The following is a 19,646-nucleotide window of genomic DNA, read 5'->3' as shown; positions in this document are numbered from 1 at the left end:
ATTCTCCATCAGGCATGTTACTTATATCTGTTTCACTTAGATCTCTAACCATGGACTTATCTTCTTTTGTTTGGGATAAATTCCTCCATCTTTGCATTTGGTCTAAGTCTCTACCTTCTTCTGTGTACTAGAAAAGCCACTTATGTCTCCAGCTTCTGAAGGTATTGGCCTTATGAAGAAGAGGTCATGTACTGTCCAGGGCCTTGTGCTTCAGGGAGGGTCTCTGGTGTGTGCTGCACACACTCTGCTGTTCTGTTCTGGCTGCTCTATCCTTCAGGCAAGTCATCTACAGAGGCTCTCCTTGCTTGCTACAGGCAGTGTTTGATCCTTGACCTGAATGTGGTGAGTTTTAATTAAGTGTGCTCTGGTTTCCTTGTGAAATGAGAACTGTCTCCACCTCACTGGAACTGAGAAACCTCTTTGGTTGAGAGACGTGATGTGGGCAGGAATTTGTGCTGGTCTTCTGGGAGAGGGGCCAACTGTAATGGGACTGAGGTAAGTGTGACTGGGAAGGGCAGTTGCACTGGAATACAGGGGAATGGGGCTTAAGGTAAGCAAATTTAGATTTCTAGTGTCCACACTGCACTACTTCCCACAGGTAGCTCTGTGTTTATGCTAAGGGGTAGGTCAGAGAAATGATGGCCAGCTCCTTTGCCCCACAGAGAGGTGTCTCTATGAATGCTTCCTCTCATTATTGCTCTAAGAAGAGCAATAATCTCCCCACTGTGTACCCCAGGTGCTCTTTAGATCACTGGTTCCACACTGTATGTCTCCAATTTGTTTGTCTGCCTTCTCTCCAGGAACAGTACACTGCCCTCTGGGCTCTATCCCAGCTAAGCCTGCTAACTTTTAAAACTCTAGGCTTTAAGCTCTGCTCATTGTAAGAATTCATTAAATCCAGCCCCTCTTGTTTTCCAAGCCACTGGGCTTTGGGGAGACATTCTTCTGTGCATTTCCTTGCATATCCTTCTCTCCCTCACCCTTCTTCATTACCATAGCTACTTCCCTTCTACTACAGTCAGGATCTGTTTCTCCCCTAAACCACATCTTTGCACTTTCTATTATCTTTGATGTAGCTTCTATCTTCAGTTGTGGAGTTTGTTCTGTCAGTCTTCAGGTCAATTTCTGGGGCATTTAAGAGTGATTCCATAGTTATCTAGCTACATTTTTGAGACAAAGTGAGTCTAGGGTCCTCCTATTCTGCCACGATCTCCCTGTCTCCTCTCTTGCTGCTTTAAAAAAAATTTTCCGTATCACTACTTTTTGCCATTTTGATTACCATGTGTTCAATCCAGATCCAGGAGAATCTAGATATCTATTTCCTTCCTCAGATTAGGGAAGTTTTCAGCTATTATTTTTTCAAATAAATTTTCTGCCCCCTTTTGTCTCTCCTTCTTCTTGGATCCCATACTGAAAATATTATGCTTGATCAAGTCACTGAATTCCTTAACTCTATTCTCATTTTGCATAATTTCTTTTTCTCTTAACTTGCTCAGCTTGATTGCTTTCCATTACTCCATGACTCTTCCAGGTCATTAATTTGTTCCTCTGCTTCCTCTAGTCTGCTATTTTGTCCATCATGAGTTTTTTTTTCTTTTTTTTTTGTAATGTTTATTTATTTTTGAGAGAGAGAGAGAGAAGGAGGGAGGGAGCAAGGGAAGGACAGAGAGAAGGGGAGACACAGAATCCAAAGCAGGCTCCAGGCTCTGAGCTATCAGCACAGAGCCCAACATGAGGCTCAAATCCACAAACCGTGAGATCATGACCTGGGCCAAAGTCAGCCACTTAACTGACTGAGCCACTCAGGCACCCCGCCTTGTGTATTTTTAATTTCAATTAGCATGTTCTTGGGTCTCTGCTTGGTTCTTTTTTATCTCTTTCTTAAGAGTCTCACTCATGTCTTCTACTCTTTTCTCAAGTCGAATGAGTATCATTATAATCATTACTTTAAGTTCTCTATCAGGCATAACACTTATATCTGTCTCACTTAGGTCTCCTGCTATGATTTTTGTCCTATTCTTTCATTTGGGATATATTCCTCTGTCTCCTCATTTCACCTAACTCTGTGTGTCTGCTTCTGTATTTTAGGAAAGTCAGCTACATCTCCTGCTCTGAAAAGTGGCCTTATGAAGAAGAGATCCTGTAGTGCCCCAATGTAGTGTCCCCTGTCCCAAGAAACTGGTGCTCAGGTGTGTCTCCTATGTGCGTTGTATATACCCTCCTGTTGTGTCCTAGCCACTTTTTCCTTCACTCCAGTTATCTGCAGAGGTTCTCTTTGCCTGCTGTTGGCAGTGTTTGGTCCCTGGCCATGGAGGAGCATTTTACAAGATGCACAGCAGTCTGCTTGTGAAATAAGACCTTCCAGCATTGCCAGGACCAGTGCTGTATGGGTGGGGTGCACAATTTTAATAAGGTTACACCTTGGGCTTCCACAGACCTGCCACCACTGCCAGGACCAATGCCCCACAAAATGAGCAGGCCAAGAGACAAGGTGTTGGTGATGGTTGCATGGGTCTTCTGGGGAAAGGGACCCACAGCACAAGGACTGAGGTAAATGTGATGACGAAGGTTGAGTCTGGTGAAGGGTGAGGGGTTGAGGCTTGGTGTAAGCAAGTTAGATAGTGAATGTTGGCACCATACTGGTTCCAGCAGGTGGCTCTGTGTTTATGCTGGAGGGTAAATAACTCTCCTTCCCATATACTCCAGGCATTTTTCAAACTGTGCTTCTTTCTACAGGTTATTTGTTGTGCTGTCTCTTTAAGGGCAGGACTCAGCTTCCTAATGCCCTCTGGGTTCTCCCAGAGCCAGCCCGCTAATTTTTAAATTTCTAGGCCATAAGTCCTGCTACTTGTAAGAACTCATGAAATTTGGAGCCTCTTGTTTTCAAAACCAAATGTTATAGAAATTCATCTTTCCCATGTGGGCTCCCCAGTGTGACAATCTGTTTCTCTTCCTTCTCTTCATCCATTGTATCCCTCCCTTCTTGGGACATGTCCTCACTCTTACCCTCTTCGATGTGGCCTCTGTTCTACCTTTACTCATGGAGTTTGTTCTGCCAGGCTTCACATTGTTTTCTGGATTATTTATGCTGATATAAGTGTTATCTAGCTGTATCTGGAGTGAAATATGCTTACAGTCCTCCTATTCCACCATTTTCCCAGCCTTCTTCTATTGCTTTTTTATATCTATTTTGTCCTCAGCCAGCTTTTTGAATTATATCATTAATAAATTTGTGTATTATCTTGCATTTTTCCAAAGGAAAATTAATATACAAATAATCATACTTTTGTCTATCCACTTATGAAAATGTTTGTAGCTTTTTCCTTTCTTTGATCATTTAACACAAATTTCAGTGAGTGGTAAAAAACCAGCATCCTAGTTTAATTGAGTTTAGTTGGAATGCCTGCAGGATTTCACATATAACAGTGTCTCAGCTTGAAATAGATTTATTTGATTAAGCAAGTTTACTTTTCTTTCTATCTAGTTTACTATTTTTAATAAGAATGAGTATTAAATTTTATTAATATATCCTAGTACATAAAATGAATATACTTTAAATCTGGCAAAAAAGTACAACACATAAACCTATTCATTTTCAAGGTCAAAATCATTCATTTAGAAGTTGTTTACAGATATTTCCTTCATTTGTTAACAATTTTAAAAGAACCTTTATCATTTACCTGTAAAGCCTGTTTCAATTTTTCCTGAAGGACTTTGTTCTCAACTTCCAGAGCAAATGCTACTTTCTGTGATATAATATAAAGGAAAAATATATTCATTTTAGTAGCTCTGTTTCTATAAATTGTTACAATTATCATCTGTCTATAATCCACAGGTAGCCAAGATGATGATTTGAACATACACATTTATTCACATATTTCTGTGGCATAATGGTGGATAATTTCTGCAGCTGTAGCTTCCTATTGATTTTGTATAGGAAAAATGACCTTGAATCTGGTAAATTATAACTACAATAAGCTAAATATTTCATATCTCTTCTTCTCTAGACCTGATATATTTAAATATAAACATTTCAAATTTTATGAAAAAAAGCAACTCTACTCTTAACAGAAAATAAACACAGTTCTGAGTTTGTGTGAATGAATGGACTCTGTTACACATGAAATGTATCAAGAATTCTCCATGAGATGGGAGACAGTTTGAGGAACCATATCTAAGATCCCCTGTTCTGCTTCTGGTACAGCAGAGAAAGTTGCTAGTGAACAGACCCTGCCACACATAAAAACTACAAACTCAAAACAAAAACAAATACCAACACTGAAGAGAAACCAAAAATAAGTAGATTATTGAGAGAAAGTAACACTTGGAAGAAGAAAAGAGTCCTAGGTAAAATTCTTATTTCCTGGCTTGTAATCTGAAGTCAAGTGCTACATGAGCCAGACAGGGCACCTAATAGCTGATAGAAAGCAATTTTTTAGACCTTATAAACCAGAGGAAGGAAATCACTGCAAAACTTAGGGCAAGTCATACAAAGAAGAGAGCTTGATTGAGATAAGGAGCCCGAAACTCTGTATAAACCCTGCCCAAATCTCACTCAAGCCCAAACCACATATGCATAGGGAAGACTCTAAGAAGCCTATCAAAAGCTAAAAGAACTGAATGCAATTTGAGCTCCTCCTAAACACAGAATTTTCATTTTGCATCCAAAAACATTATTTATATATTAAAACAAAACAAGACAAAAGTAGGACTAACCGTACTAGAAGAATATAGTAGAATCCAGAGCTTAAAGATGATATTCTCAATATTCAATAATTTATAATTACTTGACATTTGAAGAAACAGCAAAATGAGACTTACTCAAAAGATAAAAATAATCTACAGAGAGTGATCCTAAGACAGATTCTACTTTAAAGTTAGTGTAGAAGAATTTTAAATCAACTATTATTACAAAACCCAAAGTAAGAGAAAATATGTTCATAATGAATGAAATAATAAAAATCTTGGTAGATTAATACAAACTATAAAAATACCCAATGTAAATTATAGTAGAAAAAAATACAGCACCTGAATTTTTAAAAAATGTAATTGATGAGCCTAGGTAGGAGCAAATAGGATAAGACAGTGGGAAAAGTCAGGCCATTTGAAGATACATCAGTAGAAAATACCTATCTAAAGACAAAGAGAACAAAGATTTTTAAAATGAAGAGGGACTGAGGAACATAAGGGATACTATCAAAAATCTAACATGTAATTTTATTCCCATAAGGAAAAGAGAGAGTGATAGAAAAAGTAATGAAATAATACCTGAAATTTTCCCAAATTTTCATCAGAGTGAAATGCTGAAAACCAAGTAAAATGAGAAAAATCTTAAAAGTAGACAAAGACAATGCCAAATTACACACAGAGAAATGATTATTTGAATGACTGTCTCTCATCAGAAAAATATTATCTCCAAATGAAAACAGAAAACCATCTTTAAAATAGAGAACAAATGTTTCTCTTCTGAAAAAATTATTTTTAGAAACTAAAAAATGTTTTAAATCTACATTTTTATTCTCATTGAAATGTGAGAGGACACAGTATCTATAAAAATAGAAACAGGTAATAATGAAGACAAAAACAACTCTTCTAGCTACTGCTCAAGAGCTCTCTACATATGATTTATGTGTTGAAAAAACTCACATTCATAAACAGGCATAGAAATATAATAAGCCATCTAATGGGATTAAGCAACTTCAGAGAGGGAGACCAACTGAACAATCCAAGGAGGCATCTCCATTAAGGCAGCTCTAAAGGGACAGACAGAAAATAACTACAAAAAAAAAATTAGAACTCAGAGAGCTCTGATGGATGCAATTATTTTTTTAAACATGTTTTTAACTTAAAATGTCAAGAGGAAAGACTCTGTTGGGCTTCCTGGGAAGATGACAGAGTAGGAGGACCCTAAACTCACCTCATCCCACAGATACAACTAGATAACACACCAGTGCAAATAACCCAGACAAAGACCCAAAGACTAGAAGCAAAAATCCACAACTAAATGTAGACAAAAGGCTAGTACATCAAAGAGGGTAGAAAGGGCAGAGATGCTGTAAGGACCTAAATGGACAGCAGACCACCCATGGGAGGGAAGGATCTGTGGGTGCATAGAGTGGTGAGAAACAGACTGTCAACACAGAGAGCCTGAATGGGGAAGTTGAATTCCCGTAGCATTTGGCCTTGAAAATCAGAGGAGCCTGGGGCACCCAGATGGCTCAGTGGTTTGAGTGTCAGACTTCAGCTCAGGTCATGATCTCACAGTGCATGAGTTCAAGCCCTGCATACGGTTCTCTGCTGTCAGCACAGAGCCCACTTCAGATCCTCTGTTCCCCTCTCTCTCTGCCCCTCTCCAGCTGGTGCTATCTCTCTCAAAATCAATAAATAATTTTTTTAAAAAAATATGAAAGTCAGGGGGGCTGGATTTCATGAGTTCTTACAACCATCAGGACTTAAACCCTAGAACTTTCAAAAATCAGTAGTTCCACTCTGGCAGAGTCTGGAGGGCATGCATTAGGAAGCTGAGTCCCCAGTCTTAAAGAGACAGTGAAACATCTGGGAAGATATACAGCTTAGAAGCAGCAGTTGCAAAAATACCTGGGGCATGTAGGAGGGAGAGTTAGTAATCTCAGAGTTCACTGATGGACTTCTCCAGGAAAAAAACGAGCTGGCAGGTGATATTTCCCTCCCTCTCCCACAGTATAGTCACACAGCCACCTGCAGGAACCAGCCAGGCACTGGCATTCACTACCTAACCTCCCTATACCATGCTTTGCCCCCTCCAGCTGAGTCTACCTCAGTCCTAAAACTACAGGTCCCCTCCCCATAAAACTGGTGCAAACCTTGTCAATTACATCTCCCAACCTCGTACAGAGGATGAACGCACCTCATTAAAATGGTAGCTCCTGAGCAGCCTTGGCTGTCACAGTCTCAGAACGGGCTGCAAACCCCTTGTGGAAGGTGACAGAGACAGCCTTGTTAAAACAGTGTCCCACCCACTACTTTCAAGAAGAAGAGTTGTAGCTGAGTTTCCTAAAACACAGAAACAGACACACAGAGGTAGGCAAAATGAGGAGACAGAAGAATATGTCCCAAATGAAAGAACAGGTCAAAATTATAGCAAGAGACCTAAGTAAAAAAGATGTACCTATTATGCCTGATAGAGAATTAAAAATAATGATTATAAGGATACCCACTGGACTTGAGAAGAAGAGTGGAAGACATCAGTAAGACCCTTAACAAAGAGATAAAAAAAGAACCAGGCAGAGACCCAAGAACACACTAATTAAAATTAAAAATAGACATGATGGAATAAATAGCAGGCTAGAGGAAGCAGAGGAACAAATTAATGGCCTAGAAGACAGAGTAATGGAAAGTAATCAACTTAAGCAAGTGAGAGAAAAAAATAAACAAAATGAGAATAGATTTAGGAAACTCAATGACTTCATCAAGCATAATATTTACAGTATAGGGATCCTAGAAGAAAGAGAGACAAAAGGGGGCAGAAAATTTGTTTGAAGAAATAATAGCTGAAAACTTCCCTAATCTGGGGAAGGAAACAGATATCTAGATCCAGAAGGGACAGAGATGCCTCAACAAAATCAACCCAAGGAGGTCCACACCAAGACACATGCTAATCAAACTGTTGTGACAAAGAAAAAAAATTTTAAAGCAGCAAGAAAAAAGAAGACAGTTACATGCAAGGGAAACCCTGGAAGGCTATCAGCAGGTTTTTCAGCAGGACCTTCACAGGACAGAAAGGAGTAGCGTGATATATTAAAAGTGCTAAAAGGAAGAAATCCACAGCCAATAATACCCTATTCAGTAAGGCTATGATTCAGAATAGAAGGAGAGTTAGTGAGTTTCTCAGACAAATAAAAACTAAAGGAGTTCATGCCCACTAGAACAGCTCTAAGAAATATTAAAGGGGACTCTTAGAGTGGAAAGGAAAGACTGTAAGTAAGAATATGAATAGTGAAAAACACAAAAGAAGTAAAAATAAGTATATATCTGTTCAAGGGATATATTTGTTCAAGGGATTCACAAAATAATTTAAAATATGACATTACACACCTTAAATGGGGGTGGAAGAGTAAAGAATGGGTTCCAATTTAAGTGACCATCAACATAATACAGACTGTTACATGCAGAAGATGTTATACACAAACGTAATGGTAATCACAAACCAAAAATGAGTAATAAATATGCAAGGAATAAAAAGAATGGAATCCAAGTACATCACTAAAGAAAGACAGCAAATGATTAAAAACAGCAAGGGATAAAAGAATCAGAGAAAACCTGTAGAAACAACCACAAAACATGTAACAAAATGGTTGAACGTAAATGGACTAAATGCTTGAATCAAATGACACAGAGACAGAGAGAACTAAAAAACCAAGATTCATTCATATGCTTCCTACAAGACACTAATTTCAGACCTAAAGACACCTGTAGATTGAAAGTGAAGGAATGGAGAAACATCATGCAAATGGATGTCAAAAGAAAGCTTAAGTAGCAATATTTATGTCAGACAAAATAGACTTTAAAAAAGAGTTTAACAAGAGATAAAGAATAATACTACATAAATAATAAAAGTGGACAATCCAACAGAAGATACAACAATTTTGTATATATTGTACAATGTTGTAAATATTTATGCACTTAACATGGAAGCACTGAAATATGCAAAAGTTAATAACAAAAATAAAGGAACTAATCAGTAGTAATATAATAATAGAAGAGGGCTTTAACATCCCACTTACATTTATGAACAGATCATCCAAACATAAAATCCACAAGGGAAAAACTGGCTTTGAATGACATGTTGGACCAGATGGACCTGACAGATATATCCAGAACACTCCATCATATAACAGTAGAATACACATTCTTTTCAAGTAAACATGGAACATTCTCCATAGTTGATCACATATTAGGCCACAAACAAATTCAAGAAATTCCAAGATATCATGGTCATACCATGCAACTTTTCTGACCACAATGCTATGAAACTAGAAATCAACCACAAGAAAAATATGGAAAGACCACTAATATATGGAGGTTAAATAACATGCTACTAAACAATTAATGGGTCAGCCATGAAATCAAAGAAAAAATTAAAAATTACATGGAGACAAATGAAATGAAAATATAAAGGTACAAAATTTCGGGATCCAGCAAAGTTCTAACAGAAAAGTTTATAGCAAAATATACCTACCTCAAAAAGGAAGAAAAATCTCAAACAACTTAACCTTACACCTAAAGGAGTTAAAAAAGAAGAACAAACAAAACCCCAAAACAGCAGAAGGAAGAAAACAATAAAGATTAGAGCAGAAATAAATGATATAGAATCTAAAAAATAAGAGAACAAATCAATGAAACCAGGAGCTGGCTCTTTGAAGAGAGGGACAAAATTGGTAAACCTGTAGACAGACTCATAAAAAAAGAGGTGGTACTCTAATAAAACTCTAAATCACAAGTGAAAGAGAAGAAACAACAATCAGCACCACAGTAATACAAAAAATATAAGGTAATATTATGAAAAATTATATTCCAACAAATTGGACAACCTGGAAGAAATGGATAAATTCCTAGAAACATATAACCTACCAAAACTGAATCAAGAAGAAAGAGAAAATTTGAACAGACTGATTACCAGCAAAGAAATTGAATCAGTAATCAAAAAAATCCCAACAAAGAAAAGTCCAGGACCAGAGGGCTTCACAGGTGAATTCTACAAAACATCTAAAGAAGAGTTAATACGTATTTTTCTCAACAAATAAAAGACAAAGAAAAACTTCCAAATTCATTCTATAAGGCCAGCATTACCACAAAAAAGAGAACTATCATCCTAGTATCTCTGATGAACACAAATGCAAAAATCCTGAACAAAACACTAGCAAACCAAATCCAACAATACATTAAAAGCATCATTCACCACAATCAAGTGGGATTTATTACTGTGATGCAAGGTTGGTTCAATATTCACATGCTATATAACATCAATAAGAGAAAGGATAAAAACCATATGATCATTTCAATAAATGCAAAAAAAGCATTTGATAAAGTGTAACATCCATTCGTGATAAAAACTCTAAACCAAGTAGTTTAGCAGGAACATACCTCAAGTTAATAAAGGCCTTATATGAAAAATCCACAGCAAACATCATACTCAATGGTGAATAACTGAGAGCTTTTCCCCTAAAGTCAGAAACAACACCAGGATGTCCACTCACATCACTTTTATTTAATATAATACTGGAAGTCCTAGCCACAGCAATCAGACAACAGAAAGAAATAAAAGGCATCCAAATTTGTAAGGCAGAAGTAAAACTTTCACTATTTGCAGATGACATGATGCTATACATAAAAAATCTGAAAGACTCCACAAAAAAACTACCAGAACTGATTGATTTAGTAAAGTCATGGAATACTAAATATACAAAAATCTGTTTAATTTCTATACACTAATAATGCAGTAGCAGAAAGAGAATTTCAGAAAATAATCCCATTTATAATTGCATCAAAATCAAAAGATACCTAGGAATAAACTTAACCAAAGAGGTAAAAGACCTGTACTCTGAAAAGTATAAAACATTTATGAAAGAAATTGACAATGACACAAAGAAATGGGAAGACATAGCACACTCAAGTTTTGGAGGAACAAATATTGTTTAATGTCTATAGTACATAAAGCAATCTACACATTTAATGCAATCCCTATCAAAATACTAACAGTATTTTTCACAAAACTATAACAATCCTAAAATTTGTATGGAACCACAAAATACCTAAAATAGCCAAAGAAATATTGAAATTGAAAAGGCAAAGCTGGAGGTATCACAATTCCAGACTTCATGTTCCATTACAAAGCCACAGTAATCAACACAGTATGGTACTGACACAAAAACAGACAAATAGATCAATGGAACAGAATAGAGGACACAGAAACACAATTATAATGGTCAATTAAACCTTGACAAAGGAGGAAACAATATGCAAAGAAAGAGACATTTTCTCCAAAAAATAGGGTGGGAAAACTAGACAGCAACATAAAAAAGAATGAAATTGGACCACTTTCTCATAGCATACACAAAAATAAACTCACAATGGATTAAACACCCAAGTATGAGACAAGACCATAAAAATCCCAGAAGAGAGCACAGGGTTTAATTTCTCTGACATTGACGATAGCAATGTGTTTCTAGATATGTCTCCCAAGGCAAGGGAAACAAAAGCAAAAATAAACTATTGGGACTTCATCAAAATAAAAATCCACTTCACAGTGAAGGAAACAATCAACAAAAGTAAAATGCAACCTATGGAATGGGAGAAGACATTTGCAAATAACATATCTGATAAAGCATTGTATCCAACATGAATAAAGACCTGATACAACTCAACACCCAAAATCCAAATAATCCAATTTAAAAATGGACAAAAGATATGAACAAATATTTCTCCAAAGAAGACATCCAGATGGCCACCAGATACATGAAAAGATGCTCAACACCACTCATCATGAGGGAAATGCAAATTAAAGCTACATTGAGGTATCATCTCACACCTGTCAGAATGACTAAAATCAATAACACAAGAAACAACAGGTGCTGTCAAGGATGGGGAGAAAAAGAAACCCTGGTGTACTTTTGGTGGGAATGCAAACTGGTGCAGCCCTTGTGGAAAAAAGCACGGAGGTTCTTCAAAAAGTTAAAATTAGAACTATCTTATGATCCAATAATCCCACTACTGGGTATTTACCAAAAACTACAAAAACACTAATTCAAAGAGATACATGCACCTCTATGTGTATTTCAGCATCATTTACAATAGCCACATTATTGAAGCAGCTCAAATGTCCATCAATAGGTGAATGGATTTAGAAGATGTGGATATATATGATGGTATATTATTCAGCCATAAAAAAGAACAGAATCTTGCCATTTGTAACAACATGGACGGTTCTAGAAAGTATAATGCTAAGCGTAGTAAGTCAGTCAGAGAATGACAAATACCGTATGATTTCACTTATGCGTAGAGTGTAAGAAAAAAAACCAAATGAATAAATGTGAAAAGAAAGAGCAAAAGAGGCAAATCAAGAAACAGACTCAACTACAGAGAACTATAGGTGGAGTCGGGTGAGGTGATGTGTAAAATAGGTGATGGGGTTTAAAGAGTACACTTACCATGATAGGCATTAAGTTATGTATAGAATTGTTCAGTCACTATATTGTACACCTAAAACTAATATAACACTGTGTGATAACTATATTAGAATTAAAATTAATAACAATTTTAAAAAGTCAAGAAGAAATAAAAAGGAGAAAGGCTACTTTTGAAAATTGATTTAAAACTATGGAAAGTAAACAAAATAAATATTTCATAGCACACACCTACACACACAAACATACGAATAGAAGCCAAGACCAAAAATATAGAAAACCTAAAGATTAGATCTAGGAATCATAATATTTAAATATTAGTCTCATAAGGGTAAAATAAAAAAATATAAATAATAATGAAATAAGTATGACAATAAAACTTCCTTGATTAAATAAAAAAATTTAAGATCTGGTGAAATTTCTATACTTCAATGAGAAATAAAGGCAAGAAGAAGACTGGGTCCCAAACAACATGCAACTACTATACCTACCTGACACTCTTTACCCAAACCTTCCATGAGAAAAAAATAATATTCTATCATGTTTAAGATATTGAATTGTATGGGGTCTCTTTATATAGTAGCCTAATATATTTACTAATAAAGATACAGAGAGTTATATAACATAAATCTAGATACCATTGAATTTTATAAAGAGAGAAAGGGTGGGAAGAGAAAGGGAAAGAAAACATGTACTCCATATGGTAGAATACAATGGCCATAAATTGTAGTAGCTCCCCTCAAAAGATGGAGTCTATTTTTTCAACTCCTTAAAAGTGGGCTGGCCTGTGACTTGCATTGGCCAATAGGATACAATGCAAAAGACAGTATCTGAGGTTTTTTAGATATTGGCCAAAAGAAGTCTTTCCAGCTTTGTTGTGCTCTTACTATTGTAAATCCTTCTGTAAACCACCCATGGCTAGCCTTTTAGAGGATATGAGACTAGGAAGAGGTCCCATCTGTCACAGATGTCCCACCTGGGACTGCATACATGTGGATAAAGCTAAAACCATCCAACCCAAGCCAAGCCTTCCCAAAGAACACTTAACCAGTCACTCTGAGAAATAATGACTATCTACTGTATTTCTTTTATTCTCGAGTTAGTTAACATACAGTGTAGTCTTGGCTTCAGCAGTAGAATCCAGTGTTCATCTCAACAAGTGTCCTCCTCAATGCCCACCACCCGTTTTCTCCACCCCCATCAACCCTCAGTTTGTTCTCTGTTTAGAGTCTCTTATGGTTTGCTCCCCTTGCTGTTTTTATCTTATTTTTCCTTCCCTTCCCCTATGTTCATCTGTTGAATTTCTCAAATTCCACATTTGCGTGAAATCATGTTATATATGTGTTTCTCTGATGGACTTATTTCACTTACCATAGTACCCTCCAGTTCCATCCATGTTGGTGCAAATGGTAAGATTGCATTCTTTTTCATCACTGAGTAGTATTCCAGTGTGTGTGTGTGTGTGTGTGTGTGTGTGTGTGTGTGTGTGTGTGTGTATTACATATCTCCTTTATCCATTCATCAGTTGATGTACATTTGGGCTCTTTCCATAATTTGGCTATTGTTGATAGTGCTTTTAAACATCGGGGTACATGTGCCACTATGAATTGGCACTCTTGTATCCTTTGGATAAATTCCTAGTAGTGCTATTCCTGGGTCATAAGGTAAATGGGCATCTGGGTGGCTCAGTCATTAAGCATATGACTTTGGCTCAGGTCATGATCTCACCGTTCATGAGTTTGAGTCCCACATCGGGTGAGCTTGAGCGCTGCATAGGGTGAGCTTAAGCCCCGCTTCCAGTGATTCCTGCCTCTCTTTCTCTCATTCCTTCTGCCCGTCCTGGATTCTCTCTCTCTCTCTCTCTCTCTTTCTCTCTCTCTCTCTCTCTCTGTCTCTCTCTCTGTCCCTTGCTCACTTATACCCATTCTCTGAATTAATTAAAATAAAATAATTAAAAAATATATGTACCACATCTTCTTAACCCATTCATCAGTGGATGGACATTTAGGCTCTTTCCATAATTTGGCTATTGTTGATTTAGCACTGTGATAAACATTGGGGTATATGTGCCCCTATGAATCATCATTCCTGTATCCCTTGGATAAATTCCTAGTAGTGTAATTGATGGGTCACAGGGTAATTCTAATTTTTTTAAGGAACCTCCACATTGTTTTCCAGAGTGGCTGCACTAGTTTGCATTCCCACCAGCAGTGCAAAAGAGATCCTCTTTCTCCACATCCTCACCAACATCTGTTGTTTCCTGAGTTGTTAAGTTTAGCCACTCTATTATGAGGTGGTATCTCATTGTGGTTTTGATTTGTATTTCCCTGAAGATGAGTGATGCTGAGCACCTTTTCACATGTCTGTTAGCCATCTGGATGTCTTCTTTGGAAAGGTGTCTATTCATGTCTTCTGCCCATTTCTTCAGTAAATTATTTGTTTTGTAAGTGTTGAGTTGGGTAAATTCTTTATAGATTTTTGATACTAAAACTTTATTCAATATGTCATTTGCAAATAACATCTCCCATTCCATCAGTTGCCTTTTAGTTTTATTGATTGTTTCCTTTGCTCTGAAGAACCTTTTTATCTTGGTGAGGTCCCAATAGTTCATTTTTGCTTTTGTTTCCCTTGTTTTCAGAGACATGTCAAGTAAGATGCTGCTTGGCCAAGGTCAAAGAGATTGCTGCCTATTTTCTCCTCGAGGATTTTGATGGTTGCCTGTCTCACATTTAGGTCTTTCATCCATTTTGAAATTATTTTTGTGTATGGTGTAAGAAAGTGGTCCATTTCTCCCAGCACTGTTTGCTGAAGAGACTGTCTTTTTTCCATTGGATACTGTTCCCTGATTTGTCAAAGATTAGTTGGCCATATATCTGTGGGTCCATTCCTGGGTTCTGTGTTCTCTTCCATTGATCTATGTGTCTGTTTTTGTGCCAGTAGCATACTGTCTTGATGGTTACAGCTTTGTAATACAAGTAAAAGTTGGGATTGTGATTTCTCCAGGATTGATTTTCTTTTTCAACATTACTTTGGATATTCAGGGTCTTTTGTGTTTCCATATACAATTTAAGATTACTTGTTCCAGGTCCGTGAAGAATGTTGGTGTGATTTTGATTGGGATTGCATTGATTTTCTGCCTATATGATCTGTCCATTGTTGTAAGTGGAGTATTAAAACCCCTACAATCCCAGTATTATCTATACATTTATATATGTTTGTGATTAATTGATTTATATATTTGGGGATTTCCACATTTGGGAACAATTTCCACAATTGTTAGCTCTTCTTGATGGATAGACCCCTTAATTATGATATAATGCCCTTCTTCATCTCTTGTTACAGCCTTTGTTTTAAAATCTAATTTGTCTGATAGAAGTATGGCTATTCCAGCTTTGTTTTGAATTCCAGTAGCATGATGGTTCTCCATCCCCTCACTTTCAATCTGCAGGTGTCCTCAGGTCTAAAATGAGTCTCTTGTAGGTAGCATATAGATGGATCTTATTTTTTTCAATCCATTCTGATACCCTATGTCTTTTGATTGGGACATTTAGTCCATTTACATTCAGAGTGATTACTGAAAGATATGGATTTAGTGCCATTGTGTTATCTGTAGGTTTTGTGATAGCTCTGGTCCTTTGTAGTCTGCTACTTTCCACTCACAGAATCCCCCTTCAGATCTCCTGCAGGACTCGTTTAGTGGTCATGAACTCCTTTAGTTTTTCTTTGGGAAAGCTTTCTCTCTCCCTTCTATTCTGAATGACAGGCTTGCTGGATAAAGGATTCTTGGCTGCTTATTTTTCCTATTAAGCACATTGAATATTTCCTGCCACTCCCTTTTGGCCTGCCAAGTTTCAGTGGATAGGTCTGCTACTACCCTTATGTGTCTACCCTTGTAGGTTAAGGCCCATTTGTCCCCAGCTGCTTTCAGCATTCTCTCTTTATCTTTGTATTTTGCCAGTTTCACTATGATATGTCATGGTGTTGACCTGTTTTTGTGGATTTTGAAGGGAGTTCTCTGTGCCTCTTGGCCCTGGGTGCCTGTTTCCTCCCCCAGATTAGGGAAGTTCTCAGCTATAATTTGTTCAAATAAACCTTCTGCTCCTTTCTCTCTCTTCTGCTTCTTCTGGAACTTCTATGAAATGGATATTGTTTCATTTCATGGAATGATTTAGCTAATTCTCCCTTCGTGGTCTAGTAATTAAATTTCACCCCCCCTTTTTTTTAGCTTCATCATTTTCCATAATTTTATCATCTATTTCACCTATTCTTCCCTCTGCTTCTTCCATCCTCACTCTCACTGTATCTAGTTTATTTTGCATCTCATTTACAACATTTCTTAATTCATTGTGACTATTTCTTAGGTTTTTGACCTCAGCAACAATAGATTCTCTGTTGCTTTCTATGCTTTTTCAAGCTATTACTCTTATGACTGTGATTCTAAGTTCTTGTTCAGATATATTGTTTATATCTGTTGTGAGAAATTATCTGGCTATCATTTCTCCCTGAATTTTCTTTTGAGGAGAGTTCTTTCATCATTTTGGCTGGTTTCTGTCTTTTGTATGTTTTAGTAGCTTGTTATGTGTCCTGCACCTGCAAGTACTACTATATTAAAAGGGGTCATACACTGTCCAGGACTGGCACTTCAGGAAGTATTTTTGGAGTGTGGTGCATGCACTCTGTTGTGCTTTGACTGCTCTATTCCACTAGTCAATCCTCTGTAAAGCTCATCCTTGCTTGTAGTGATGGAGTGTTTGGACTTTCAACCAGGTGTGCTTTGATTTGTTCACTCAAGTAACCATGGAAAAAAAGGAAAAGGTGGGGAAGCCTTATCCCATATAAAGAGAAAAATGAAAGGGAAAAAGAAAAAAAAAGCAGAGGGTCAAAAGAACTATAAGACTTAATCCAGAGAGAAAGTAAAATAAAAAGAAGTTATAAGAATTGATAAAAAAAAAATCAGAAACTATGAGCCTGATTCCAAAAGAAAAAAAGAAGAGGGTAGAAATAAAAAGAAAAGGGAAGAACAAACAAATAGAAGATAGAAACAAAAGCCAGTTGTTTGTTGGTGCCTGAGACCAGTGGGTGTATTAGTCTGGAGGAGAGGCTGGCTCTGTTGGCTCAGTCTTCCTCCAGTTGATAAGCAGTTGCCAGTCACAGAGGAGGGGGGCTTGGTGTTAGTGGGTCCTTCCTTTACTGGGGACTGCTGTGCTGCTCCCTGAAGCTCCACTGTGGTGGTATTCGGTAGAAAAATGGCAATACCCAATTTCTCCTCCCCAGACCAGGTATCTCATACCACACTGTTCAGGCAGCCCTCACAGAATAGCATGGGCAGTTGGCTTGCCCTGCTCCACAGTCTCCCATGCCCTCTAGGTGCTTGGCTGGAATTCTGATGTCTTAAAGGGCCCTGCACCACATGGGACCATGTGCCCCTCAGCCCTGCTGATAAAGGGCCTTTCATCCTTGGGGAGGCAATAAATCCTCTTCCCACAGTACTTGAGAAAGGGGACTGTTCTCTCCCAGTGTGCCCCTGAGATCGCTACAGCGCCCTGGAGCTGGCTCCTTCCCTCTCAGGTGCGCCCACACAGCCAGCTCTGGTCCAGAGAAAGTCACACACTTTCGTACCTTCAAGTTTTAGCTCCTAAGGCTGTTTGCAAAATAGAAACTGGCACTCTCCATTTTTCTCATTCCTGAGTCCATGGTCCAGAGAGGTTTTCCTCTTGTGCTAACAAGATAGTAAAGTCCTCTCATTTTCTCTCCCTTTTGTCTCTCCACAGAAGAGGTTCCTTCCCCTCCATGCCTATGCCATTTTATCTCCTCCAATTCATATGCATGTACCTCATACCTCGATCCTGCCAAACTGTCTCCCTCCACCTGTGGAGATCCTTCTGCCACGCTACAGATTGATTTCCTGGATGTTCCAAGTGATCTGTCCTCCATACAGCTGTGTTTGAGGGATGAGGGAAATCCTGGTCCCCCTACTTCCCCACCATCTTTACTCCTCCCTGAATAACTATTGTTTTAAATCACCAAGTTTTGGAGTACTTTTGTCATTTAAGAAAAGTTCACAAGCATACTTTGTAATAGAAAATATGCATTATTTTATGTCATTAGAACATTTACAAAAATTTGATACTGTGTTTATTTCCATAATTGGCTACCAACAATTTCTCCTACTCTATGCCTTGTGAATATTGGCTAGCCTTAAGAATTCCTTACAGAATGTGATGGAAAAACTACAAAAGCTTTCAATTCCAGTCTCTAACAAGCCTTATGGGTTTTGCTCTTGCCAATCTGGAAAACTGATATTGGAAGCTGAAAAATAGGGGGGAGGCTCTGTTATATAGTTATAGAACAATAAACAAACTTCAGGCTTAGAATAACTTGCAGGGTTAAAACCATACCCAATAAACTTGTGGATCTGGCTAAGGAAATTTCCAGCCAGAATACTTAAAACACTATTTGGCTTATACTACTGATATGCAATAAATTTATTGCAAGAGAAATAAACTAAAGAAAGAACTGTTCAATTTTAAAGCAGAAATCAGAAAACATATAGAGAATCTGGGACTGCCCACAAAAGAAATTCTCAAAGTAAGAAATCACTAGGGCAAAGATCAAAGCCATGATCTTTTAAGACCTCAGAAAGACTTAAATATTCTTTGTGGATCCTAGTAAGACAAAAGTGCTTAATAATTAAAGGTATTGTCCTGCAGAAGGCTGGCATACTTTAAGTAAGACGTTTATTATGGATGTAGCTTTGGGGTAAAAGAAGGAATCACAGTAACATACAAAGAAAACAAAGTTTTAAGAGAAACATCATCATATTACACTTAAAATGACAGACATTTCAAAATTAAAAGAGATCTCTAGGTCCCCAATAAGCTATGAGAAGGAAGCATGCTGAGTGAGCTATTCAGTTACAAACATGAGCCATTTCTTATGGAAAAGGAATGATGATTCAGAGAGGAAAATCTACATGCCACACTGCAAAATAAGGACTACTTTATTTTTGGATTAGGGAATCATTCCCGGGGAGCAAAACTAGACTTCAATCAAAGTACATACCCTACCCTGAAAGTCAGGAGAACTGGTGACGTGTGTCTGCTTGGATTTCATAGCAGATTTCTCAACTATGTGCTTTCTGTTTCCCCTCTATTTGAATAATAGTTTCTATTGCAATTATCCTATCCTTTTCTCAGTAGTATGTGTTAAGTATGTGTTGGGAGGAGTGGGGTACAGATAACTCAACTTTTTAGATAACAGATTTCCAGATCAAGAACAGCTGTGCCAAGAACCCACATCTAGACCTGGTACAGATGATAAGATTTCCCTCCCTTTAAGTCTTGGCTGGCCCCTAACCAATAAAATGTAATGGGAATTATGTTCTCAGGTTTCTGAGCCCAGGCCATAAGAGGACTTGCAGCTACTACTTTTGACCTATTAGATTCCAGCTGTCATGTAAGGATGCTTGGGTTTTACTACTAAATG

General features: G+C 37.5%; 1 protein-coding gene across 3 annotated transcripts in view; it reads right to left on the bottom strand.

Moving 5' to 3' along the window:
• The window catches only part of LOC102966878 (coiled-coil domain-containing protein 7), a 134,512-nt gene that overhangs the window by 17,864 nt on the left and 97,002 nt on the right, over window positions 1-19,646 (bottom strand). For 2 of the 3 annotated variants that reach the window (XM_042991356.1, XM_042991357.1), the window contains one exon: window positions 3,681-3,746. The exons of the other annotated variant lie outside the window; for it this stretch is intronic. In XM_042991356.1, the coding sequence (XP_042847290.1) occupies window positions 3,681-3,746 (66 nt within the window). The remainder of the gene's footprint in view (window positions 1-3,680; window positions 3,747-19,646) is intronic. 3 annotated transcript variants of the gene reach the window in all.

Source organism: Panthera tigris, chromosome B4, assembly GCF_018350195.1.
Source record: "Panthera tigris isolate Pti1 chromosome B4, P.tigris_Pti1_mat1.1, whole genome shotgun sequence".
Lineage (NCBI taxonomy): Eukaryota > Metazoa > Chordata > Mammalia > Carnivora > Felidae > Panthera > Panthera tigris.
This window is presented reverse-complemented; position numbering and strand designations above follow the sequence as displayed.